Source organism: Rhinolophus sinicus, linkage group LG05, assembly GCF_036562045.2.
Source record: "Rhinolophus sinicus isolate RSC01 linkage group LG05, ASM3656204v1, whole genome shotgun sequence".
NCBI lineage: Eukaryota > Metazoa > Chordata > Mammalia > Chiroptera > Rhinolophidae > Rhinolophus > Rhinolophus sinicus.
Genome location: NC_133755.1, coordinates 71170269 through 71195904, shown reverse-complemented (window position 1 = coordinate 71195904; position 25636 = coordinate 71170269). Strand labels below are relative to the sequence as shown.

Sequence of the window (25636 nt, the reverse complement as noted above, 5' to 3'; positions counted from 1 at the left end):
GTGGAAGCAATGATGGCTGCATCTGTGTCCCTGGCGGCTGCCCTCGCGACTTGATCGGCGAGGCGGTTGCCAGCAGCCGGCTTATTGTTCCCTTTCTGGTGCCCTCGGCAGTGGATGGTGGCTAAGCGCTGGGGTGCCCAGACAGCTTCTAGTAGCTGTAGGATCTCGCCTCTTTTTGATGGTCTTCACTTCAGACGTGAGGAGGCTACGTTCTTTATAGATGGCTCCATGTATGTGCATGGTGGCAAAAGTGTACTTGGAGTCTGTGTAAATATTGGCCTTTTTGTCTCTTGAAAGCTGCAGTGCCCATATGAGAGCCCAGAGTTTGGCTCATTGGGCTGACTACTCGGCAGGGAGTGCCTTTTCCTCCAGAACCTCTGAGGCTGTAGTTACAGCATAGCCAGCTCTACGCAGTCTGCCTTGTAGGAAACTGCTGCCGTCAGTATAGAGTGTAACCTCTGCGTCCTGCCGAGGGAAGTCTTGTAGGTTCGGCCATGTGGCATGAACTTCAGTGATGAATTTTAGGCAGTCGTGTTCTGGCTCACCTTTGGCTGTGGGGCGGAAAGTCGCTGGGTTTAAGGCTTGAACAGTCTGGAGGCTTATGCGAGGATTTTCCAGAAGGAGTCCCTGGTATTGGGTGAGCCTGGTGTTGGAGAACTATCGCGGACCCTAATAGTTTATGAGCGTAATTACAGAATGGGGAACCTTGACTGTGAGTTGCTGCCCGAGGGCGAGCTTGCTAGCTTCCCTGATGAGGAGTACTGTTGCGGCTGAAGCCCGCAAGCATGCGGGCCATCCGGAAGCAACCGGGTCCAGTCTTTTTTATGGATAAACAGGCAGAAAAGTTTTTCCGTATCGGGTAAGCCTAAAGTCTGGGCTCTTCCAAACAAGTCTCTGAGTTTTATGAGGCCTTTTTCCTGTGTCTCTCCCTATTTCCTTTTCTCTCTTGCATTACCCAAACAAAATTGGTTTCACTGTAGTTTGGGGAGTGGGCAAGGCCCAGGCTGCGCTCCTGGAGCATGGGGGCAGCTGCGGTGGCCGCCGGGGGTGCTCCCGGGTCCCTAAACCGAGCTGGGGACAATACTGCCAGTGGCTGCAGTCAGGCCGCGGTTTTGCCTAGGTTTGCAGCGCAGGAGCCCGCGGGCTTCCTTAGAGGCGGCTGAGCAGGGAGCAGGGACCCCAGAGCGCCTGGGGAGCAGCGCCCCAGTCGCTGCTTTAAGGCTCTCGGGTTTCTCCCACCACCCCGAGGCCCACTGAGCTTCCACCGCAGAAACGCTCTCGGTGTTGAAAACGCAAAAGAAAGGGACAGTATTGCCCTGGGCGCACTCCCTGGGATCCTTGTGCTCCCAGCTTGTGCCGGTCTTGGGGAGGGCGCCCCTGTTCCACGCTTCCCAAACACAGTGGATCGCGGCTCCCCGGAATGTTTTTCTGGCACTCAGACGTCTGTCCTCAAACATTTAGTGGAGTTTTCTTGTGTCCTCTTGGTGAATGGGCTTTGTCGGAGGGGCGTTAGGAGTTTCTTTCGGAGCCTGGGTTACGAGAATCCTGCACTGTCCCTTTTTACTAGAGTAGAACCATACCCAAGGTGGAAGGGTCCTGGCAATTTCCAACCAGGAGTCAATGTATGGATACTAATCCGGGTGACCAGGATTGCAAATCACTACAATATAAACGCGCCGGACGACGGCCAGGTCTAGGGTTCCCTCTACTGTCAACTGACGTTAAAAGTGGGCTATTCTAATTCACAGAGGGTTCTTAATTTTTCCTGGGGTCATGCGGACTTCATAATCTCTGCCAAAACCCTTTCTAAAATTCTTTAATACGCAGTCTAGGACTGCAGGCTTACTTTGCTTCCCTCTCATAGTGTACGATGTCGCAGACGGTGGGGAGGGGGATTTACTCAGGTGCTGCCCTGCTGGCGTCCCTCGCGGGAACTTAGGAGCGTTTTTTGGCTACAGTGTACAGAACAATTTACAGAACAGGCCACTCCGTGGAGTGAATCACCGTTATGCCAAATGACGCTCTGCGAGAATCAGGGTGAAGCATACTGAGGTTTCCATAGCAAAAGCAGTGGAATCAAACATTCAGGTACACAATCAGTCACTCACACACCGGGCTGACACCCTCCCATGGGTGTCCCTGCCTGGGTAGGTTATAAGAACCTACCGGGAGGTGATCAGGCTCCCCTTCCGTCACATGGGACAGGTCTGACTCGGACAATGGCCTCGAGGCTTACCTGGTCCGACGGGAGGTGGATCCAGCTGGTTGTCCCTTGTCCCTCTCAGCGGGTCCAGCTGGGGAGGCACGGGCCACGGCTGCCCGGGAAAAGCCGGTCTGCGGTCCGCCAAAATCGTCGGGGTGCGCCTACACCCTTCTCAGGCCTCCCGTGGCTCCGTGGCCCTCCTCTCGCCCCACACAGGTGGCACAAGGGGCCAGCGCGATTGGGTTTCCCAGTCAGGGAAACAAAATGTTGCAGAAAAGTGGCAAGGACCGAGAGACTCAAGTGGCACGCAGAGATCAGGGAGAACACAGCTTTATTACGCCAGCGGGCTCAGCACCTCAGCAGGATTGTTCCCAACCACTGAGCACTTACTGGGGTCAGACGCTTTGTTTTATAGGGTTAGGCCTCCGGGTTGGGGGGGAAATCTGGCCGGGGTGCCGGGGAGGTCCGTCACTAGAAGCTGTGATCACTCAACATTGCTTTGACAGGGAGGCCTCTAACTCTGGTGCCCGCCGGAGACAGCTCTGATAATAAGGTATGGGAGGAGGAGGGGGATGGAGCTCCTAGCACGGCCCGCCGGAAAAAACCATCCCGACACGGGGACATCAGGACACTGATTTAGGGCCTAAGCAGCCTCCTGGGGAACTGCCCCCAACCCTGCAAGTTATCGCCACCTGGTGGCACTTCACCTCAGATGTCACAGCCCATTCTTCTGTCCTATCAAGTCAGCTGCCTCAGGAGGAAGGGGAATAGGTGAAGACCAGTGAGTTGGTGAGCATGGGCCCACTGCTACACTTCATTTCTGCGTGTTGAGTCCTCTGATGATTGGATGACCATGATGGTGGATAAGGGACTCTGTTTAGTCTCCAGATGGTAGTTACCAGCAATACTGCGTAGAGGGAACGTAGTTCTCTATCCAGAGTAGGTGGCTAAGTCAGTAAGAACCAAACACTGCCCCTTCCATGGGAGAGGCTGTCCCATATTATCACCTGCCATGGGGACAGTGCCACATCAGGGACCCTGTTTTTGTCTGCACTCCTGGCAGATGTGGCACTCAGCAGTGACTGTGGGGGGGGTCAAGCTTGATGAGCGGAAGCTATAATGCTGAGCCCATGCATCACCTCCACATCTGCTGTTATGGCTTTGCTTACAGTCAGACGAGGATGGTCTCTTAATTTTATTTTATTAACAAATCAATTGCCAGAGAGTTCTAGCAAAGAATATTAAGCTGAAAATAATTTGAAATTGTGTTCATGAATGGTTTATGAAAAAATGTCAAACATGTTGTAATCTCCCTGCATGGCCTTCTCTCCATCAGACAAATCAGAGAAAAAGGAGCTGATCTTACAGGTGCACGCCCCCACCTGGCTGCACAGGTGGCGGGGACATCACAGAGTGCCCCGGGCTCCTTACAACTTTCCTGCAAAGTAAAAACCATAGCTTCAAAAAAGCAAACTTTAACAATTCCAATTACTAATATAAATCAGCATTGGTTCCAGATCTTATAAATCCAACTAAGAACACACAGAAACAAAGTGTGCTCCTCAACCGTCCGTAATTTCAAGGTGGCCACTCCAGGAAGAGTGATCCAAACCATGGGCCCTGACTCAGCTCCTAGGAAAAACATAGACACAAACAAGAGCAAGTCCATAGAATCTGTGCATCTAAGTGAAGGCAGGGCTATGGGAAGAGAAGGCAGCACCACTCGTGGCAACCTCACAGGCGGGCGACGGAAACTGTTCTGTGACGAAGGCAAGGCACATCCAACCAGAAGATCCAAGACCTGGAGAGAAGAGACAGGAACCAGAAAGGAAAGAAATGAGGCAGCTACTCAGTGATGCTTCCCCTACAGGCACGTGTTTGTTCTGGAAATGGAAGAACGACATTTTCCTCTCAATTGTAGGTGTGCAAACAAAACTTTCAATGATCTTGGCTGCTAATTACCGTGTTTCCCCAAAAATAAGACCTAGCTGGACAATCAGCTCTAATGTGTCTTTTTGGAGCAAAAATTAATATAAGACCCAGTCTTATTTTACTACAGGAACCAAACACTATTTGCTATTTATAGTAAAATAAGACCAGGTTTTATATAATATATGATATAATATAATCTAATATAAAATAAAATAATCGGGTCTTGTATTAATTTTAATACAATTAAATTAGCCCAGGATCTGATTGTTCTGTCAGTGTTCAATCCCAAGATACACTTATCTAAAACAGAGATCCGAACACTTCTAACTCCGTCCTCAAACACCTCTAAAGCCATGACTGTGTTCAGAATTAAAACCACCTTTTCATCCTTTTTTCTTTAACGAGCCTGTCAGTAACAGTGCAAATCTTCTATTAGCCTCCTGAAAGCTTTCCATAGCTGTCTCCCCTGAAAATATCATCTTTACAAAGAGGCCTTTCCTAACCCCTATATTTAAAGCAGCTCCACACCCTACCCTCCTGTTCCTATTCCGTGATTAAGCTTGATTTTCTTTCTGTCCGTTTTGCATGGTCCACTTGCCTGTTCTCTGGAGGAGCAGTAACCTAACTAATTCAAATCTTTATCTTCTTTCTGCCACAACTGGGAAGACAACTAAGCTGAATAACAACTGACAGAGCAGAGCACTTCAGTTAGTAAAAAGCACTTTGGTAAAAAAAAACTCTAAATCGAAGTATGATTTTTTTGTGTGTGTCTTCTCCAGACAAAAAATGAAGGCTCTACTTTTTAGGTTCAAGGTAGGTTACCTGAGGCTTTTCCAGGTTAATTCAGAGCTTCACTATCCAACATTAAGACACTAAGATACCAGTTTAGAAATTAAAATTTTAAGATCACCCCAAACACAAGTAAACCCTCAACTGAATCTCGTTTGTCTTAGTTGGTTAAGAAAGCTTCCCAGGGATGAAGTTCGGGGGACTTGTTTGCATCTCTCCGAGCGCAGTGGCAGTCAATGTGTCAGCCTCTGTAGCATCAGGATGTCCAACACCAGGCCACTCTAGCCACTCTCCCCTTCACAGCTGGGGCCCCAAGATGTGGCTGGACTGTGGGAGTCACGCCTGACCCCAATCAATCCAGGTACAGAGGGTTTTAGTATAAAAAGTGACACATTTCAATTATCATTTACGCAAATAAAAAGAAATCAAGTCATTAGAGTATTTTTCCATTTTATTTTTTTTACGAATGACAAACCTACTCAATTATTTTATTCAGTTTATTTAAATAAGGATAAGGCTACTTAAAAGGCTTTTTACGTACAAAAAAAATGTACATTACAAGGTTAAACTTTCTGTACTGAATTACAAAACCTGCACAAGCATTTAATAAAAGAGCACACTTAAAAACATTCTGACCATTTTGTAGCCTGTAAAAATCACTGAAGTTCCACAGTAGTAAATAGAGGAAGCTCTTACATACATATAATTTAATCTACTGGCAGTTTTACTTAATGTAAGTTTTAAAAAAGGTCATTGCTATTGAATGAGTCTCTATATCAGTTTCAGAACCGTCTCTCAAAACTTAAGTCAACCAAGTATTATTCCAAGTAATAATTACAATTCTGAAGAACTTTAATGCTAGCAAAAATGTTATGGCCTCATAGTAGTAGTTGAACCAACTTCCCAGAGTACCTGGATGCGGTCAAGTTAACAAAGCTGGTTTGGTAAACTGCGGCCTTTACAGCCCTGGGAAGCAATTCAGTGCCCTGGGGCTGAAGGGCCTTGAGACCCTCCAGAACTCACGCAGCAGTCTCTGATCCCTCAGGTGGAAGAAGACTGGAGTCGGCCTATCTTCACCCCCCAGTGAATGAGCAGAGCCAAGCAACAGGACTTGCAAACCTAATCCTGAAGCTTAGGACCTATAGAAAGGAGGAGGGAGATGGAAGCAAAGAAAGTAAAACTATGGCAAAGGAGGCTAAGAACAAGGAAAACAGGGAACAGAGAAGGAGAGGAAGGAAAGAACAAGACCACCTGCCAGTGACAGGAAGTGGTAAAGAGCCTGTAACTATACCTCCGAAGCCACTCACTGAGTCGAATGCCATGCACTCGCCTACCCCAATGATCAGAAAAACTGGCTTTATTGGAATACGAAATCAAGAGCAACAACAGGAACCATGTTAGTGAGTAGAGAGTATTCCAAAGTTGCCAGCCATTCAAACCAAGTCCTTTTCAACTTCAAAGCTCACGAAAGCAGCACTCCAAAGCCTAAGGTGCCCAGCACTTCAGCTTCAGACCCCCATCATTCAGCAGGCTTCACTATGTGGAGAGAGACATTCGAGACAAGCTGTATGTACAGACGCAGAGAAGGCACAGCACTCTGACATGCTGGTATGTGCGACACGCAGAACGGGCTTTAGCACTTCTCCACATTTCTAACACAAAAGAGCTCAAGAATATGCTGCTATATGAGCACTGATTCTGAATGTTCATAATATAAACTTCAATTTGAAGCAACAATGTTACCCAGTTCAGCTGTTATTACCAACCTACTTTGTAAGCTAAATATATAAATTAAAAATTAATTTTGAGTACCTAAAAGTAAGTTTCTACTGACTTAAAATTGTCAAATGGCTAATTCTCTCTTAACTAAGAGAGAAATGCAGGTGAAAGCAGAAGGGACAACTGAATCTACAATATAATTTGTCATTCTACCCTAAAATCTGCACTTTAAACAATCTCCTTTAACATATAGTTATGTATAGGGTTACATTTTTCCTTCAATAATATTACATCAGTCCTGCAGATAATTATATATGTAACAATTTCCTGTAACGTTAACAATTTATGCAACACTAAGTATGATTCAATGTTGTCTTGATTCAACCTGTACAGATTTACAGTCTGGATAAAGACAGAATGGCTAAAATCTATAGGGTTAAAAGTTTTAGTACAGTACTTACCTGCAAGGCTGAGTTAATATTTTGTAAGGCTGTTCAATAGCTGAACTAAAATGCTTGTTTTACCAAATCAAAAGAGGAGCGAGGCTGCTCTAAAAAGTACTGACAAGGCAGCTACCAGTCATACACGGGATAAAGCATAAAGTATCCTTTCACTGGTTAGAAACATAGAGCAGAAAAGTGGACACGAGAAGTCATGAATATCAGGTGCACCCTATTGTCCCACTGACTTCCATACAGTGGAAATGACAACCCCACTTTAACACACACACAAAACCTTAGGAGATAACTTCTGTGGGTGACAGGCCTGTGGGAAGCGGTCCAGCTGGTACCTTTCTACGCTGTCACTCTACCAACTGACTTCAGTATTTCTTCTTCCTACTCCTCATCACGCTGAACTCCCCCCTCACTGCTACATTTCCTGGACTCCCTGAATTTCTCGAATTCTAACCCCCTCTTCCTATTCTCTAAACTTTCTGCCAACAGGCACCACCTCTGACATGATTACTTTGCCTAAAGTCAGCTTTGTTACGCTCATAGGAGGGAGAGATACCTGAGTTCAAAGAGTGAGATCACAGACTGCTCATGAAAAGAGGAGGCAGGACTGCTGCCATGACATAACACTCTAAAGGGTGGACCAGGGGCGAAACTGACCAGTCACTCATAATTCTGTTATGACTTCAGGGAAGGAGCGATAGCAAGCATTTCCCTCTGGATTTTTAGGGGAAGAAGCAACGTAAGCACTTAAAGACCAGCAATCTCATCTGTATACTCTGAGTAATTTATTGGCAGCACTGCAAATACGCTTTTCTTGGGGAACCTCGAGGATGAGTCTGGCAGTATTTACTAAAATCCTGTGATGAACTGTTACATTCTTTTGCTTGGGTAAAGGAAAATTATGAACTTCTAAAATATTTGAGTTTTTAAAAAAAAATCTCAAATTTCCTCAAAGACTGAAACAGACTAATGAGAGTAATTCCTAAAATTCATTGGATGCATTTGACCAGACTTGTAGCTACTGATTTGACTAGGGTCAATATAAATGACTTATACTAAGCCATTCATTTAAAAAGAGATTCTTTCCTAATCAGCGAATGAAAGGCAAGAATTTTTTTTTTTAAAGGGAGGAACAGAAAGGAAAGACTTTATTATGAACCTAATTTTAAATCTCTTAAGAAAATTCCACAATAATCAAGATCTCTGTAAATACTGTCAATATATGTGACCTTGTTTGAAAAACTACAGTTACAATTATATTTACATTTTTGGAAACTTTCCTTCACGGCCATGTAACATGCTGTATCTTCCTCTTTGCTTCTGGGGGCTTCAGGTTATTCTGAAAAGAAATGAACAGAAATCAGTTTATACTTGCAAAAATGTCAGAGAATAACTAAAGCGAACATTTTAAACCACCCAGTTTAGTACAAATATACGAATGGTAGATCACTGCTGCCATCTGGTGGGAAAAGATTTTAGGAAGAAAAGATTTTAGGAGCTTAGGGAAAAAAGCAAGCCTCCCCAGGACTCCCATTTTCCGCTGAGCTTGTCTGCATATTAGAATCACCTGGGGCACTTACAAACATGTGCAGGCCTGGGTCCCAGCCCCCCAGAACCAAGTGCATCAGCACCCACAGGAGGTGGTGGAGACGAGGCTCCAACCTCGTCTGGGCTTTTGGAAGCTTTTCGGGATACCCAAGGCACACTCAGAGCTGAGAACTGCTGCCTGCTCACAGCCACTTCCTCCCTGCCTAGCCCATGTCCTCCCTCAGTCTCACTTCCCTAGATCTTAATATGAGCCAAGATTAAAAAGAAAAAAAACATACCTCTGAAAGAGTAAAAGTTTTCTGAGTGGAAAACTGCTTTCTATAATAAGAGACTGAAAAACAATACTGGAAGCTCACTCCTTATTGTAACATGTGAAGTATGGATTCTTCTTGCCACTCCTACCCGACACCTTCCTCCTTCCCACACAGGAAACCGAAGTAAGAGTGGAGGCAGCAATGTCCTAAGAAGTGCACACTCTGGGGCCAAATGGACCTGAATTCAAACTGCAGCCTGGCCACTTATTAACTCTGGAACCAGGACAAGTTTCTTTCGATTATCTAAGCTTCTGTTTCCTCATCTGGGAAATGGGAATAACTACTGTGTCCACTTCACAGGGTTGCTAAAAGGATTCAACCAACTAATATAAAACTTAGGGCTGGTCAGATACACAGTAGCTTTGTTTTTCCAGGGTCTACTATTTTAGAATGTCTGAACTACTCTGCGTTTTGATCTCTTTGACACACAATTCAAAGATAATAAAGCCAAAGTATATACTACAGGAATGTGCTATACACTGAATGTATGTGTCCCCTCAAAAGTCAAATGTTGAAACCGAACCCCCAGTGTGATATTGGAGGTAAGCCTTTGAGGTGATTAGGTCATGGGGTGGAGTCCTTATGAAAGGGATTAAGGTCTTTGTAAAAGAGGCCCCAGAGAGCTCCCTCTCCCTTTCCGCCATGTGAGGACAAAGGGACAGGCAGCAGACTCTGAAACAGGAAGTGGTCTCACCAGACACTGAATCTGCCAGCGCCTACATCTTGGACTTCCCAGCCTCCAGGACTATAAGAAATGAATGTTTGTTGCTTAAGCCACCCAGTCAATGGTATTTTTTTGTTGTAACAGTCTGAACGGACTAAGACAAGGAATAAAGGCTATATGTTTAAAAGGTGAAATCACTTTTCTGAGGAGCTTAGGGAAGGACTAGATAGATACAGAGATAGACATATCGTCTCATAAATTAAACTCTAAATAAACTGTGTAATTGTACCAAATTTGCCAGCTTATGAAATCCAAGCACCCAAATGCTTAAGTATAGGAGAGCTCAACATAGCAGATCCTCCTGAATGTCCTCTATTCCTTCAAGAGGAGGGACAGTTGAGGGGCAGGGGAGGCAAATGGTAAATCCTAAAATTCTAGTGTGGTTTTAAGGTAAATGCATAATAGACTAAGGTGGAGCTCTGAAATGCTACTTAATAAATGCATGACCCTGGACAAATCACTTAATGTTCTGAACCTTGCTAACAAAGAATGTTTCTCTCTTTCAGTTTCAAGATAATTAAAGGATCTAAATAAGAAAAATCTAGGGAAAGTGCCTACAAAACCCTGTTTACACATTTTAAACAGAAAAAAAATTGAGTGCACTTTAAAAAACATTAGTTTATCATCACAGATTTTTAAATTCCCAGGTCCTAACACGTGAGAAATGAGATGTAAAAATACGACAGATCATACACAGGTTTAAGAACAGCCTGCATCGCAGCCAAGTGCTCAGGGTTTTCGTTCTCATCTCCTACTGGCAAGAAAATACCCCCCACTCACCACAGCCTCGGCTTCTTCTTTAGGAGCAACTCGCTTTAACTTCACTGGAGTGGTTCCAACAGGGGACAACGGCGGCGACTTCACAGGGCCCGAAGGATTTTTCCTATGCGTTAAGTCATGGTTCTGTTTAGTGTCATTATTATTGTGTTCCATTTTATTGTTCGTAGGCAAATTGGAAGACAAAATTAGGGGTGAAACACCTGAAGAGGAATTTGATAATTTTCGAAAGGCATTACTGGTAAAGCTTGCCTGAGGGGGAGGCTTGAGTCGATCATTATCCCCATTCTCTGTCTTTTTCACTTTTATGCTTGTACTTGTTGAACTTCCATCAAACACAATAAGGGGTCTTTTCCTTAACCCGTCCACAGGGCTGCTCCTGAAATCAAAGAGACGTGTTCATAAAAAATACCACCTGGAGTGGCCAAGCAGTTCAGTAGAATGCAAAGTTAAAATAACCGAAAAAGTTGTATTGATAAGACTAAGTTATTATAAGTAGGACTGCTGGAAATGAAATTTTCTATGTTCCCTCTAAATGAAATAGTAATTTTCTAGTGCTTTAAAGTTTAAGTACTTACTGACATGAAACTTCAAGTTAGCTTTACTGTATATACAAGCTAGTTATTTTTAAAATGTCAATCGACCAACTAACCCTAGAACTTACAGCGGAATTTCATAGTAACTAAAAACTAACAAGACTAACAATAGTGGCAGCCTACAATGAGTCAGAACATTCTGTTCCACTCATCAAAGGTCTCTGAAGTCAAAGCATTTTTTCAACTAACTGTAACACGCATAATTTTCATTTTAAAATTTAACAAGTCTTCATATTTAGCTTCTAAAAACCTCATTTCCACTCATCATAGAGATAAGTAATAAAAGTATTCATTTGTTCATTATTCATTATACCTGAAGCCAAACAATATATATATGATAAAAAATCTTTTAATTAAACAAGTGAAAAGAACATGAGCAGGAAGAACACTGCCACCTTACTACTCAAGTGTGGTCCAGGGACCGGCAACAGCATCAGCATCATCTTGGAGCTTGTAAGAAATGAAGAGTCGGGGCTCAATCTGTACTGATTCAGAACCTGCCTTCTAACCAGGTCCTACGATTGGCCAAACTCACCAATTCTTGAGACACCACTGAACATCATTTGATAGAAGATGAAAAATAAGCTCATCATACACCCACTGCCATCGCAGGAGGGAAACAGGACTTAGGACTTAGAGCAGGGTGCATCAGCTTGTGAGAGTTCAATCTAAGATTTGAGAGGCACATAAAGTTTGAGAAGCACTGCACTAATGATCTGGTCCTAGCTCTGTGTGACCCGGGGCATGTCATAACACTTCTCTAGAGGTCAGCTCCCTCGAAGACATCATAAGCAACACCCCATGGTCTCTTAGATCCTGCTGGCTTTAATGCTGATACAAGAGTCATATTGTGATTTTTAAAATGTGGAACCAAAGTTCCTTTCCAAAAAAATATTGAAGGACTAAAAGGGATTATCATATGATGTACAACAGTATTGAAAGTATTGAAACACTTAGGACACTGTGCTTAGGACAATGTGCTTGAATGTGCAGATCAAGAAGAAAACATTCTTAGTAAGAATCAACAAAAGTAAAGATACGTACAGCATCAACCACACAGCTATGAAAGTTAACACTAATACATAGCTTGTACCAACACGTAACCATCAAGCTAAAATGATGCTCGATGGAAACTGAATATGTTTCTGATCAAAAGTGAGGCTGTACATGTAATGACTTCCCAAAGACTATAGGCATACACACAGTACTCTTCAACTATTCTAATACTTGTGGAATAATCTCCCTACCATGAGCTTTTCCTCGTAACTAGAAATTAAAACCACCAGTCAACTCAGAGTTAGCATTCTCCCACTGTCTCTAGTGCACTGCCTATGACAGTACCTTACAAACAGAAGGCCCTAAAAGGAAACTCAGTAATTTAATCAATAGCATCCACTTGCAATAAAGGACACAGGAAAAGAAATAACTTATCCACTTAGGGATCTTAGGACACTGTCCTCATTAACCAACCAACTACATTGATCAATCAAATGTAACTTTCTTTAAAAAAGGAAATTCATTTGCTTATAGTTTTATAAACAATTTCCTAAATTTAAAAAATTTTAAATAGTGTCCCTGAAGCTATGACTGTCTTCATTTCTATTACTATTCAAAGATCTTAAGAGTTTTATTTGACTCCACTTCTTTTTCACAATTCAGCATATCTTGTAGGCTCTACCTCCAAAATACACCTAGACTCCCAAGAACTTCTTACCAAGCCCACTACTACTACCTCAGCTACATTCACCACTGTCTGTTGCCTGGATTACAGCACAGCCTAACTGGTTTCCCTTAAATCAATTCTCAGTACAGCAGCCAGCATGAGCCTGTTAATATGGACATCAGCTGGTGTCATCACTCTGCTCAAAATTCTCCACGGGCTTCTCAGCTCAAGAATAAAGCCAAAGCTCTCACAATGCCTTATAGAGCTTTACAGAATCTGAAAAACAATTTCTATTCACCCTCAATAAACCTCTTCCCCATTATTCTGATTTTCTCTACTCCTGCCCTGATGGCCTCTTCATTGTTCTTGGTATATGACAGGCACACTCCTGACCCAAGTTCTTGTATTCTGCCTGGAATGCTAGCTGGCTCTCTACTTTCTAGAGGTCTCTCTACTGAAATGGCATTTCTCAGTGAGGTTGTTCCTGGTCACTTTACCTAAAACTGTAATTCCTCTCCCTGGTTTACTTTTCTCCTTAGCATTTGTCACCGTGTAACATACTATATATTTTACTTAACTTTTTTTTTTTTTATGTTTCTTCCAATTAAAATATGAGCACGGAAATTTGTCAGTTTTATTCATGTTATACATACAGTGCCTGATGCTAAATAAATACTTGTTGAATAATTAAATTTTTTTAACCTACGATTACCTGGGGGAAAAAAGAGAAACAAATTTGTTTAGTCATACAAGATAAGAGGTCATACAAAACCACTGAAAAGTACCTTTTAGTCTCATTTTTTAGCTCATGTTGCTCTCTTTTCTTTTCCATCATTTTCCCCCATCTATTCTTTGGCAAATCTCTCTGAGGCAATGGTATTGCATGCTGAACATAAAGATCAGTAAGATTGTCTTTGTTTATTCTTACGTCATTTTCAACAGCTATGTTCTTCTGTGGAAAAGGAAATAAAAGTAATTTCAAAACAACATCCTTCAGTTTAATAACTAACCAACTACTTACCTAACAAGGCAAAACACTGCTGCTTAAATAACAAATTATAAAACTATTTTCACAATTAGACACATGCTTAAGGGTCCTATATAATACTGCAAGAAGCAGTATCATCGTAAATAGGTTAAGCCTGTAAATACTAGGTTCAGCCTCATCTTAAAGATAATGGTCATATGTCCTCAGTGTGACAAGGACTGCTGTCCACAACTGCTTAGTCAACATACCAGGCAATGAGTACTTCCAGTAGCATCATCTTAATCTATGAAGGGAATTGAAAATGGGGGACTGCCTGGAGAAAACAGACAAGAAAAAGAAAGCTAACAATGATAACAATTAGTACATTTTCTCAAAAAAAAAAGAAAAAAAAGGTTATCTAGAGTGTTACTATGATGATCAGATCAGTGAGCTGGAGGTCTCATCCTGCATGCTATTTCCCATGTTTCGTTAATACTGCTCTTAAATTGAAGTTAGTTAATTAACTACCAAGATTTCAAATGGTCCTACGAACGGAAGCTGCAGTCCCCTTATCGATTACGTTATGATTAACAGTACATCACTAGAATAACCCGCCTGTCATGTTTTCACCAGTCCTTTCAAGTAGCTTCCAGTCATTGTCCAACCACCCCTCCTCACCTCATTCTCCCTCACTTTCCAGTCTGTTCTCAACATCATGGCAAACAGGTAGCACAAGGCACAGTAGTTACAGATACAGAGTTTGGATTTAGGTTTATGAGGATGGAAATGAGATCATGGGTTCTTCAACTGCAATTCAGAAAGGCTTGTAAACATTGAACTCACAAAACAAGTCCAATCTATGTCCTATGATCAACTTACACCGATGCCTTTTTTCTTGCAAAACTTGAAATTTTACTTTTTCTCTCTCTTATACTAGACAATCCTTGATTATCAATGTTCACCCTGTATTCACTCAGAGGCATGCGAAAACCCTGGGGGTTCGCCTGGACAACATTCCCAAAGAAGTCATGGACACATTCGTTTGGGAAGCACTGCTCTCAGGCAGAGGTGCTCACTCAAACTGGTCCCTGGAGCAGCAGCAGCAAGAACTTGTTAAAAATGCAAATTCTGAGGCCACATCCCAGACTTACTGAATCAGAAACTCTGCGTATGGAGCCCAGCAACCTATGCTTTAATAAGCCCTGGGGTGATTCTGATGTACCTCAAGTCTGGCAAACCAGAGGTGAAAGGTAACTGACATCATTAAAATAACCTACTTAACAGAAGAGCTTGAAGAAATTAGAGAGAGATCAGAGTACAGTATTGAAGGGAAAACACAAGAAAAATAACAAACATGCTACATAAAAAACCCCAAGGAAACGTTCAGCAATACTCTACCACTTTAAACAAAACTTATCCCTTTTTTGTCTTCTTTTTCATCTACCACCAGAGGCTGAAAAAGAGCAAACGCTACACTGATAGCCAGGAGCCCCGAATGCTGTGTAATTTACCGCATCTACCGATGGTGTGACCACAAATAAGTCACTTCACCTCTCCGGGACTGTTTCCTCTTCTTTAAACGAGGTGAGAGTGTGGAGAATGGGCGATTTCTCCGAAGCTTTCCAGCCCTGACAGTCCCTGATTACTGCCCTTCGTTTCCATTTTTCTACGATTCTTCCCCAGTCCCTTTTGCTCAGGCCCTTGCTCACACACAGGCCGCGGACGCCGCTTAGGACTCCTCTTTCCGAGCCAGCAAGAACCCAAACGGTAAGTCCGAATCCCCAGGAATTTCTGCTATGTTAACGACATCTCTTTTCCGGATGGGGGCGTGGGGAGACCTGGTCAGTGGGTCTGTGAGGGGAGGAGTGGCGTAACGCCAGCGCGAGGAGCGACGGCGGCGGGCGTGTCCGCCACCACTGAGGCGATTTGGGGCGGCTCCGGTCCGAGCACCTCTCCCAAGCAGGCCCACCCGCCCCGGCACGCCTGACCTGCTCAAGCGTGAGCAGAAGGAACTCCTGGGACAGCAGCTCCGGGTGCAGCAGCAGCTCGGAATCCGTATAGCTGAGACCGCCCACGTCCCCCGCCATCGTCGTCGCCAGGAGACCCCGGCCGGCTACCCACAAGGCTCAGCGAAGGAAGAGTCCCGGAAGTGATGTATATGGGCGGGGACTCGAGTGTCGTCACTCTGGGGGCGCCGCGCCTCCTCTTTACCTCGCGCGACCGGCTGGGGGAGGTCGAGCTGGCTTTCGTCAAGGAATGCTTCCCAGGGCGAAAGAAGTGGAAGGGGTGTCTGCGGAGGGAACGAGTGGCATTTCAAGACTGGCAGGAAGAGAGGGAAAAAGCGACGTTCACGAAGCCGGCCACGATTGGTCGCGCCTCCTGTGACGTCCAGCGGCAGAGGCCAAAGGGAGTCTCAGGGCAGCCTCGCGGGAAAGGCGGGGAAGACAGACATTACCCTGAATATGGCACTTGCCGCGTCTGATGCTGTCTAGGTTTCCTTTTTTTAACCTATTTATCGTTTGTTTCTTAATCCTCCTTTAATATGATGTAAGGCCAGAGGCTTTAATTCTCGGTGCCTCGCACGTGGTAGGCACTCAAGTGTTTGTTGCCTGAAATAATACTACGTATTAACTTCACGTATGAAAACAGACAGAACGCCGCTGACAACGGCCAAACGTTTGTTACACATTCACTATGTGCCAGGTAATGCATTTTATATGGATTACCTCATTCCTCAGAATGGCCCTATGAGGTGTATGTTACTAAAACTCTTATTTTTCAGGTGATGAAACTGAGGCATTGGTAATTTGCCCAAGATCATAGGTAGGAAGTAGCAAGGTTGACATTCAAGTACATTTTCTCTGCACTTACAAAGAGAATTGGAAAATAAGTGAGATGCTAAATTGAAAATACAATAAAGTTGAGAAGTGTTTTGCAATTTTTCTTAATCATTTATGTATATGATACTTTAGAGATTTCAGACCTGGGCAGAAACTTAAAAGTTACTCAGTTCAGTTCTTCCGTTTTAGTGCCGAGGAAGCTAATCTGAAGAAAATTAAATGACTTGTCCAAAGTTGAACAGAATTGTAAAACTGAGCTGAGGTGGCATTTGGATGCTCTTATTTAGAGTTAAGTGTATTAACTTCCTGGTATTAGCATCATAGTATTTCATATCCAAAATGATTTTCATGACAATAGTGAAATCGGTGTGACTGGTATTACTTTGTTGCCGTTTCCTTCACCAAAAGGCACATTGTTTTAGTGGCAAAAGCAGCTGCCTTGCAAAAAGTCGGGGAAAGCTAGACCTCAGTTCAGATTTTGATTTTTAGTTCAAGGTCTCAGTACACTGAGACCTTGTGTGAGTTACTCAGGACTCTCAGCCTCACTCTTGTCAGAAAAATGCTCTGCTAACACCTTCCGTGAAGAATTATCAAAGGATTCTTCTGCCAACTACATTTAGCAGAGTAGGTGCTCAACCGGTAGCTGATTTTAGAAATACTTCATGTCTCCCCTCAGCTTCCTCACCTGTAAAATGGAAATTACACCACCACCTCACAGTGTTGTGAGGTTGGAGCTAAAGTATGAAAAGTGCCTCCTCTGTTGCCTCTAGCTGAGATTTGCAGTAGCCTTTGACTCTCATCAAAGGACAGAAGTGGCAGGATGGTGGTGGAAGTGGGGAAAAAAACTTGAGTTTAACAGTCAGAAAATGTGGTTACAGCTCCTTGCTATGTTCTGTCTCCTTGTAGTTTTCTGGACCAGTCACCTAACCTGAAACCTCAAGCTCTTCATCAGCAGAAATGTTCTGTGGCAGGTAAGATCGGTGCTTTTTTGCTTCCTGTAGTTCCCAGTTTAAAACTAAATCCATTAAGATAATTCTAGGTGCCCCTGAAGCTAAAACCTCTGTATAGAGGGAGTATCCCTATGAGGCAGAAAAAAAAAAAAATCAAGATGCAATGAGGAGGAAGTAGATTAAGATTCTAATACCCCTTCCGCTCTAAGAGAAGGAGATACTTTGGGAACGCCTGTCCCTTAACTCCACTCTGAACAGAGCTTTGGAGAGTGCAGCCTCGGGGTATTTGCAGTCTGTTAACTGTATTTTAATCAGCATTTCTAAGGTAGGAATTTGGGGTGGGGGGTGGAATTTGCATTTCTAACAAGTTCTGAAGTGATGTTTCAAATATGTCTAGGTAGAAGGGCCACCTCACAGAGATTTCTGCCACATCATAGGAAGCCACAGACGTCCTTGACCCTCAAGCCAGGCAGTCACCATGATTGGAAGGGCCAGGCCCGTCAGGACTGAGACCAAAAGACTGAAAACCAACACCAGAGTGGACAAAGAACATCTTAGAATCCTTTTGGGGACCAGTGGTGCAAAGATCTGATGTCTCCTGCTTCTCATTTTGGCACTTCAGAAATTGCCTAACCTAGGCCTCCGTTGATAAGATTATTGTTACTGCAGCCAAGTAGGGTCTTAAAATAGAAATAATGCTCACAGAAAACAAAACTTCTATTTGTTACACACTTAAGTTGTAGATGGAAGTTTATTATCTATGAGTGTTACACAGTAACCATAAATTTTTAAGTTCAGTCTGAGAGTTTTCCCTTCACTCAAAGATCGTGGGGTTTTATTCATTAACGTGTTTATTTGGTACCTATAGTTGACAAGAACAAAGCTGAGGGAAACCAGCAGACAGCCTTGCCTGGCATCCATCATCACCTCATTAGGTTACGAGTTCCACCAGGACAGGGCCATATATTTCCCTTGAATCTCCCACTTGGTCACTGGCATGCACAGTGCTTGCACTTAGTAGGTACTTAATAAATGTTTTTGAATGAATCATAAAATGTATACTGAGAACTTTGAGTGTTGATTCCTTTCTTAGTGTAATATTTAAGGTACTTGTTACAAATATTGTCAAAAATATATCTGAGCATAATTCAAACAGCTTCAAAGTGAATGTAATAATTTAAAAAATATTTCACATCTTAGACCCGTGTTTTTAGCTATTTGGAGCCACAGTTCTGCTTTGAGTTTCAAATAACTACCATAATAATAATTGATTATATTTTTTTTTATTGTCCTTTCTCATTCTTTTTACAATCAGATCATCATAAAGATGCATTCACAGACTTAAACACCCTACCAGCTTTCTTGTAAAACCCATCTCATAGGACACTTGTTTCATGAGTTCCTTGAAACTGTCTCTTATATCTTTGGGTTCTCAGCACCAAGCACAGTGCCTGGTATACAGTATAAGAACAATGTGTGCTGAATGAATATGAATAAACCTTTCCAGATCCTCAGGCACTTCCTAACTGAGGTCTCTCCTGTCACCTAAGATCTGGTTAGGAGGGTAGTTCTTCCACATACCCCACTAAAGCAGTGGTTCTCAAAATTGAGTGAGCTTTAAGTTAAAGTCATCTAAAGAGCTTGTAAAAAACAGTGTGCTGGGCCCCACCCCCAAGTTTCTGACTTAAGAAATGTGGAGTGTGGGCAGGCGGATTTGCATTTCTAACAAGTTCCAAGGTGATGTTGGTACTGCTAACTGTAGTCGCACCACTGAACTGCTTGAGGGCAGGGCCTGTGTCCTCCTTGTTTTAGTATCCCCAGCAGCTTCTACCGTAGGACCTGGTACCTAGGAGCTCTTCAAGAAATAGTTGATTTGATTAACAGTTTAAGAAGTATATTTTACTGAATCTAGATTACAAGTCTATGAATATATGTGTATATATCATTAAATGATAATACATATAAGAGCTCTTAAAACATGGCCCGTATTAAGCTATGTTTACTAAAAATAATAAATCTAACCTTTGTTTAACCTCATCTTCTAAAATAATACCCAAACTAGATGTTACTTTTAACAAGAGAACTTATAAATTAAAGTAACAGAATCTTAGCATTTAAAAGCCTTTTTTAAAGATAACAGTTTATTAATATTGAGTATCAGGAATTTGAAAAATTGGTTGAGTGCTTCCTACGTGCAGATAGATACTGCGAGAACAAGATAGACACATTCGTCCTAAAGAGCCTACAACCAGTGAGGAACTTTAAGTATGAGTATGTGTAAGTGTGAGGATGTTAAGTTTGGGGAGTAGATGGCCACTATAAAGCATTCGGTTGTATTTATTCAATCTTCATTAATCTATTAGAATACATCTTTTTTTATATTCTGTAAGATACTTTTGACATGCTTAATGTGGACCCAAGGGATATTTAATAAATGTTTAAAAGTTAACAACTTTGAGGCTGGCCCGGTGGCTCAGGTGGTTGGAGCTCCGTGCTCCTAACTCCGAAGGCTGCTTGTTCGATTCCCACATGGGCCAGTGGGCTCTCAACCACAAGGTTGTCGGTTCAACTCCTCGAGTCCCACAAGGGATGGTGGGCTCTGCCCCCTGCGACTGAGATTGAACACGGCACCTTGAGCTGAGCTGCCGCTGAGCTCCCGGATGGCTCAGTTGGTTGGAGCACATCCTCTCAACCACAAGGTTGCCCGTTCGACGCCTGATAGGGATGATGGGCTGCGCCCCCTGCAACTAGCAGTGGCAACTGGACCTGGAGCTGAGCTGTGCACTCCACAACTAAGATTAAAAGGACAACAACTTAACTTGGAAAAAAGTCCTGGAAGTACACACTGCTTCCCAACAAAGTCGTGTTCCCCTTCCCCAATAAAATCTTTAAAAAAAACAGTTAACAACTTTGAAAAACATATGACTTTGATATTTCTTCTTAAATATAATCAATCAAAACAATATAAGGAATTTAGAATTAGCCCTGGGGCAAATATTCCCACACCTATGGAATAATTACAGATGCCTCTCACATATGAAATAGACTTCTCAGAAAGTTCCAGGAAAAACAAATGTTTCTAGATGGGATAATGTGCACATGTGGAGCTTGCCATCTTAAAAATCCTATGGTAAATCCTTTCATAAAGGAAATAATTATTTCCAAAGTATCTTCCCTCTTTTTTTGTTAATACACATTTTTTACTCCTAGATTGATTAAAGCAGAATACAAATGTTGTTCCATAAACTATTCAATCAATAGAACTTAATTTTATTTATATAAAAAATTCACTGTTGTTGAATTCTGGGTTCTTATCTTTGCTCTGTTCTTACTACCAGGGAATTTGGGATAAATCATTCACTTCTTTTTGCCTGTCACTCATCTGTAAAATGGAGAAATTAATAGTGCCTACTTCATAAGGACAGAGAGAGGCTTAAATGAGATCATTGCTGTAAGGCTCTTAGCCCAGTGTCAGGCAATCAGTAGATGTCACCTGTGAATAATCTTGTACAGTTCTCTGTACCCTGCAAATGTGGCTTTTAGGCCCCTCTGGTCAGTGATTAGCTGCTCAACAATACATTTCAGTGCCATAAGAAACACCCCAGCAAGATTTTGTCAGTCAGATGGTAGCCTGGTCAAGCATTTCCCAGGACTGATTGATTGGTGGGTGGGTGGGTGGGTGGTTGGTTGGTTGGTTGATTCATTCAGCAGCTTTTTCCCGGGTCCTACACTACATCTAGCCTGTTTTGATGTTAGATATAGGAGTGGTGAGCAAATCATACAAGGCCCGTGTTTTCATGAAGCTCTACGTGCCGGTGGGGGAAGAGGAAATACACTAATAACAATCACTGCTAACACTTCATGAGCACCCACCCTGTGCCAGTCAGCGTTCTAAGTCCTTTACAGGAATTAACTCATTTATCGGACCGCCCCACGAGGCAGGCGCTATTGTGATCCTTTAGTCTAAGGGAAACTGAAGCTAAGAGGGGCGCTCCACTGGGCGCTGGGCCAGGAGTGTGGTTTCTAACAGCCTAGGGACGTCCCGACGGTCGTGGGGCGCGGGGACCAACGCGCCCCCGCCCTCCCGCCGCCCGGCGGCCGCCCCACGTGACGGGAAGCGACGGCGGCGGCGGCGGCGGAGCCGGACCAGCCTAAGAGCCGCGGCCGGGAGCGGGCGGCGGGCGGCTGGGGGCCCCAGGCCGCAGGGCCGGCGCGACGGTAGAGGCCGGCGCTGCGCCGCGCGGGTGAGTGCGGAGGGCGGTGGGGTGCCGGGGCACGGGGCGCCGGCAGGAGCGCGCGGAAAAGGGGGCTGGAGGGCGGGGCCCCGTGGAGGTGGGAGGGCGAGCGAGTGGGTGCCTGGGGGTTCGTGAGTAGGCAGGTTAGTGTGTGCGGGCAGGAATGTGGGGGGAGAGTGCCTGTCAAATCGAAGACAGGTGTGCAAGTGTGTGTGGGGGGGTCGGGGGTCGGTGCACAAGTGTGCACATGTGTGTGGGCTGGGGCAGGTGTGCCCGAGCCTGGGATCCGCGGTGTGGTCGTGGCGTTGAGGAGGGAGTGGGTGCGGAGTGGGCGTGTGTTTTGGGCAGGGGAAGATCAGAGACCTCGTCCTTGAATTGAGGTAGGCGTTTAGTTTTCTGGAGGGAAGAGCAGGGAGGACTACACCCTTGTGCCCCTTGCCCTTCCACCCCTTGTATGGAACGGTTTTGTCGCTATAATTGATGTTTCCTGGAACTGTTGGGATTTGAGAGCTCAAATTTCGGGTCGCGTTCGGGCCTGACTTGTTGCCCTGAACTGGGAGACTATGTAGGGTGTGTTGAGGAGGGCAGAGACCCGGCCGGTTCCCAGCCCCCTTCAGCAGGGCCTGGAGCTGCCACCCCCTGCGATTTGCCTTTTCCCTAGCCTTCTGTTGGGGCAGGTGCAAGTTGGGTTTCCAGTTTGCCTCCCTCTGTGTTATATGGGGATAACTCTAAAGACAGAAGCTGTCCTTTGTCGCCTCCAGTTGTCTGCACCTATCATTGCTTCCACCCATGGACTATTGAGCAACCCTCACAAAGCCCCCCAGGCTGTTCTGGGCGCTGTCTGGCTGCTGGAAATGGGGATTCACACAGTGCTTCTTAATGCAAATGACTGTGTGGGGTGCTGGGGTCAAAACATGTCAGAGCGGGGTTTAATCCATGGTGAAGTGCTGGTGGGCAGGCACCTGTCTTCCGGAGGGAAGGCCCAGCCAGAAGGCACTGAGAGAAGTGTGTGAGGAGCCTTGGCAGTGTGAGCGGGCTTACCTGAAGTCCGAACTCACCACGTGGAGGGGCCTGTGGGTGCCCACTACGCTCTCCTCTGGACCTGCTTCTCTGGTGCTCAGCCGGAAACTGGTGGAGAACTGAGGGCTCCCAGCGCTCTGGTCAGATAGGAAGAAACATCTAGCCAGCTGCTTCCTTTTTCTTTCCATTTCTGCCAACCAAGCAGTCTGGCAGTCATTGGAGCAGCTTCTTTGGTGTGTAGCCCTAGAAAGAACCCTGACCAGATCCCCTGGGAGCCTGTCTAGAACTAGCCCTTCCAGGGCCCAGTGCATCTAAGAAATGGGGGCAGTGCTGCTCCATGGTGATGAGCATGGAATTGTGGGTTCAAATCCTGCCCCCGCCGGTGTTCCCCAACTCAGTTGAAATCCGCTTTTTGACTGCTCCAAAACTTAACTACAGTCAGTCATCGTCCCTGGGTATCTACCAGGGATTTGTTCCAGGACCCCCATGGATACCGGATCCTCAAGTCCCTTATATACAAGGGCTTAGACCCATGAATACGATTGGCCCTCCTTATCTGCGGTTTCCCACCTACGCATCAAAAATACTGTTTTCTGTCCACAGTTAGGTGAATCCATGGATTTGTAACCCGGGTTTACACAGGGCCGAGTGTGTATTTATTGAAAAAAATCCTTGTGTTAGTGGACCTGCGCAGTCCAAACGCATGTTGTTGTTCAATGGTCAGCTGTAATTGTTAACCCAATGAATGCTTCTCTCTAGAGTTCGACTCCTCTTGGGACCTGATCCCAATTTGCTGTACGCGTTACAGTGTATACATTTTACTAAGAAATTGAGTGATACCTTTTCCCCTTTTCCCCTCCACAGTCCACCCTGAGCAGCAGAACTCTGATCCTGTAGTTGGAGGTGGGGGATGTTATCCACCACTGCAGGCTCCTAGGACACTTCAGCCTCTGCCTAAACCCCAGTGACAGATTTGTAAGTGCCCATTCTCCTATTAGGCAGCTCCAGCTGACAAGTTTTAACAACACAGAGCTCACTGTTTTAAAAAGGCTAAATTTTCTAGGCCTTATTTGTAGCTAGCATTTCTGTTTAGGAAAAAAAAAAAGTTGTTGTTATGGCTAATTTCTTCATGCTAATATTAAACATTTGTGATCCTTTAAGAAAACTTGAGGAAATTTTACTTAATGGGTTAAGCATCTTTATCTTTGATTCCAATTCTCATTAGAAATACATTAGTCATTTGTGGGGGCCAGGTGTTTGGATACTGCCGAATAATTTGGCCCATACTTTACAACTCATCTCCTCTGTGGCAAACCTGATCCATTTTTCTTTATTAAAAAAAAAAAACGTAACTACTAAATGAATGTAGAAGTAACAGTTTCATCTGGGGCCATCCCAGATGAGTCTGAGTGCTTTGTGAAGTCTTGCAAGGGATTTGGAACCAAGATCTTTTCTTGATAGTCAAGTAGCTGCTGTTGAGTAAATTAAAGATTCAAGAAAAACAATGTATGTGAAAGGACAATTGCCTAGGATCCACTAGGCACTGGATAATTCCTTGTGGTTGTTTAAAGGTCCAGTACTGAGGAAGATGTCATAAAGGAAATGCCCTAGATGCTCATACTCCCGCTCTGCTTCTCTGCCACCTTTCCCTGCCCTTCCCAAAGCCTTTCCTCAGTGATGACTGTCGATGTGACTATTACAGGATGTATATGATATACATAGATAGACACACTATATGCATGTAGATGTGTCTATGTATACACTTATGTATATATATTTACACATATATTTAAATAATCTAGATAGTATTACCCAGGGAAAGGATAAAAACTATGACTAGTCACATCTAGGTATGTACCAGAATAATATTAAGATGAAGATGACAAGTTAGATGTTACACCTTAATTGTATTTTTTTCCTTCCTTCTTAACATACTCTCTCAGGTCGTGGAAACAGTTTTATTATGCTATAACTTGTCTTCTGCTGTCTCTGTCACATGAGCACGAAAGATAACATTGAATGTTTGTCAGGTAGCATCCTAATTTTCAAAAGTGGGACAAGCTGTCTGTGGTACAAGTCAGTAAATTGGTTGTGGATTCCTGGAAAATTTCAGGATTGAGCCATGGAGCAGATGGCTATGAAAAGTTAGAGAAGAGCCTGGGACCAGCGTTGGGTGCGGTTCCATAACAACAGCGTGTGTCACATAAACATATATCCTGTTTTGATAAAATTACAAGGTTAGTGGAGAAGTGTGTGAGTGTATCATTCTGTATCTGAAATTTAGCAGGGCAGTACTGACGCTGAACCCCATTTGGTGAGAAGCATTTATTTGTGACAAAGGTTGTGTAGGGGGCAGAGGGCAGGAGCAAGCCATTTTGGAAACAGAGAAACCTACGTATGAGGGAAGAGAATAGGATGCCTTCTCTAGACTCAGTATGGGAAGGCCAGGGCCCTACTGGTAACAAGAGGCCCTTAGGAGGTGTTACAGCAGGACACTCATATCACAGTGGTATCCTGTTTAGAGTCATCGCTTTCTTCTAAGCGAGCATCTGAAATCACACTTGCCCCCTTCGGTCAGTAGAGTGGAAGAATATGGCCTTGGAGTCAGAAACAGAAACTGGTTGGAGTCTCTGTTTCATCAGCTGATAGCTTTGTAACCTTGAGCAAGCGACCAAAAATCTGTGTGTCCACCTCTCAGAGTAGTGTGAGAATGAAAGGAAATAATTTATAGCAAGTACACAGTATCCCACCAAACCCAGTGCTCAGGGGCTCTCGAAAGGCGGCCATCGAGGCATCGGCCACAGTCACTGGGTGCCCATCCTTCGTCCAGACTTGGAGCAGCCTCTGTCCCTGGGCAGCCAGGTGGCTCCATGCTTAAGGGCGTGTGCACCTGAGACAAGCTGT

General features: G+C 44.1%; 2 protein-coding genes across 9 annotated transcripts in view; one reads left to right on the top strand and one right to left on the bottom strand.

The window, feature by feature from the left end:
* Nucleotides 1–2517: 2517 nt before the first annotated feature.
* Nucleotides 2518–15912, bottom strand: LG05H2orf49 (linkage group 05 C2orf49 homolog). Of its 4 annotated transcripts, none has more exons than XM_019751692.2 (5): nt 15676–15912; nt 13506–13672; nt 10465–10840; nt 8363–8437; nt 2518–4004 (listed from the first exon to the last, which is right to left on the bottom strand). In XM_019751692.2, exons 1-4 carry the CDS (start codon nt 15772–15774, stop codon nt 8381–8383), a joined length of 699 nt encoding a protein of 232 aa, XP_019607251.2. In that variant the 5' UTR covers nt 15775–15912; the 3' UTR covers nt 2518–4004; nt 8363–8380. The 4 variants fall into 4 exon arrangements, with proteins under 4 accessions (XP_019607251.2, XP_019607252.2, XP_019607253.2 ...); XM_019751693.2 differs by lacking the exon at nt 2518–4004 and adding an exon at nt 5355–6063; XM_019751694.2 differs by lacking the exon at nt 2518–4004 and having other exon boundaries at nt 5355–8437; nt 10465–10587; nt 10714–10840.
* The window catches only part of TGFBRAP1 (transforming growth factor beta receptor associated protein 1), a 68311-nt gene continuing 57898 nt past the window's right edge, over nt 15224–25636 (top strand). The window contains exons 1-2 of one of the 5 annotated variants that reach the window (XM_074332477.1): nt 15224–15454; nt 17434–17498. In XM_074332477.1, coding sequence (XP_074188578.1) covers nt 17485–17498 — 14 coding nt within the window. In that variant the 5' untranslated portion in view covers nt 15224–15454; nt 17434–17484. Of the gene's footprint in view, nt 15455–16016; nt 16391–17433; nt 17499–21473; nt 21722–25636 lie in introns of those variants that run through there. The other 4 variants (XM_074332476.1, XM_074332475.1, XM_074332479.1 and 1 more) reach the window with 4 other exon arrangements.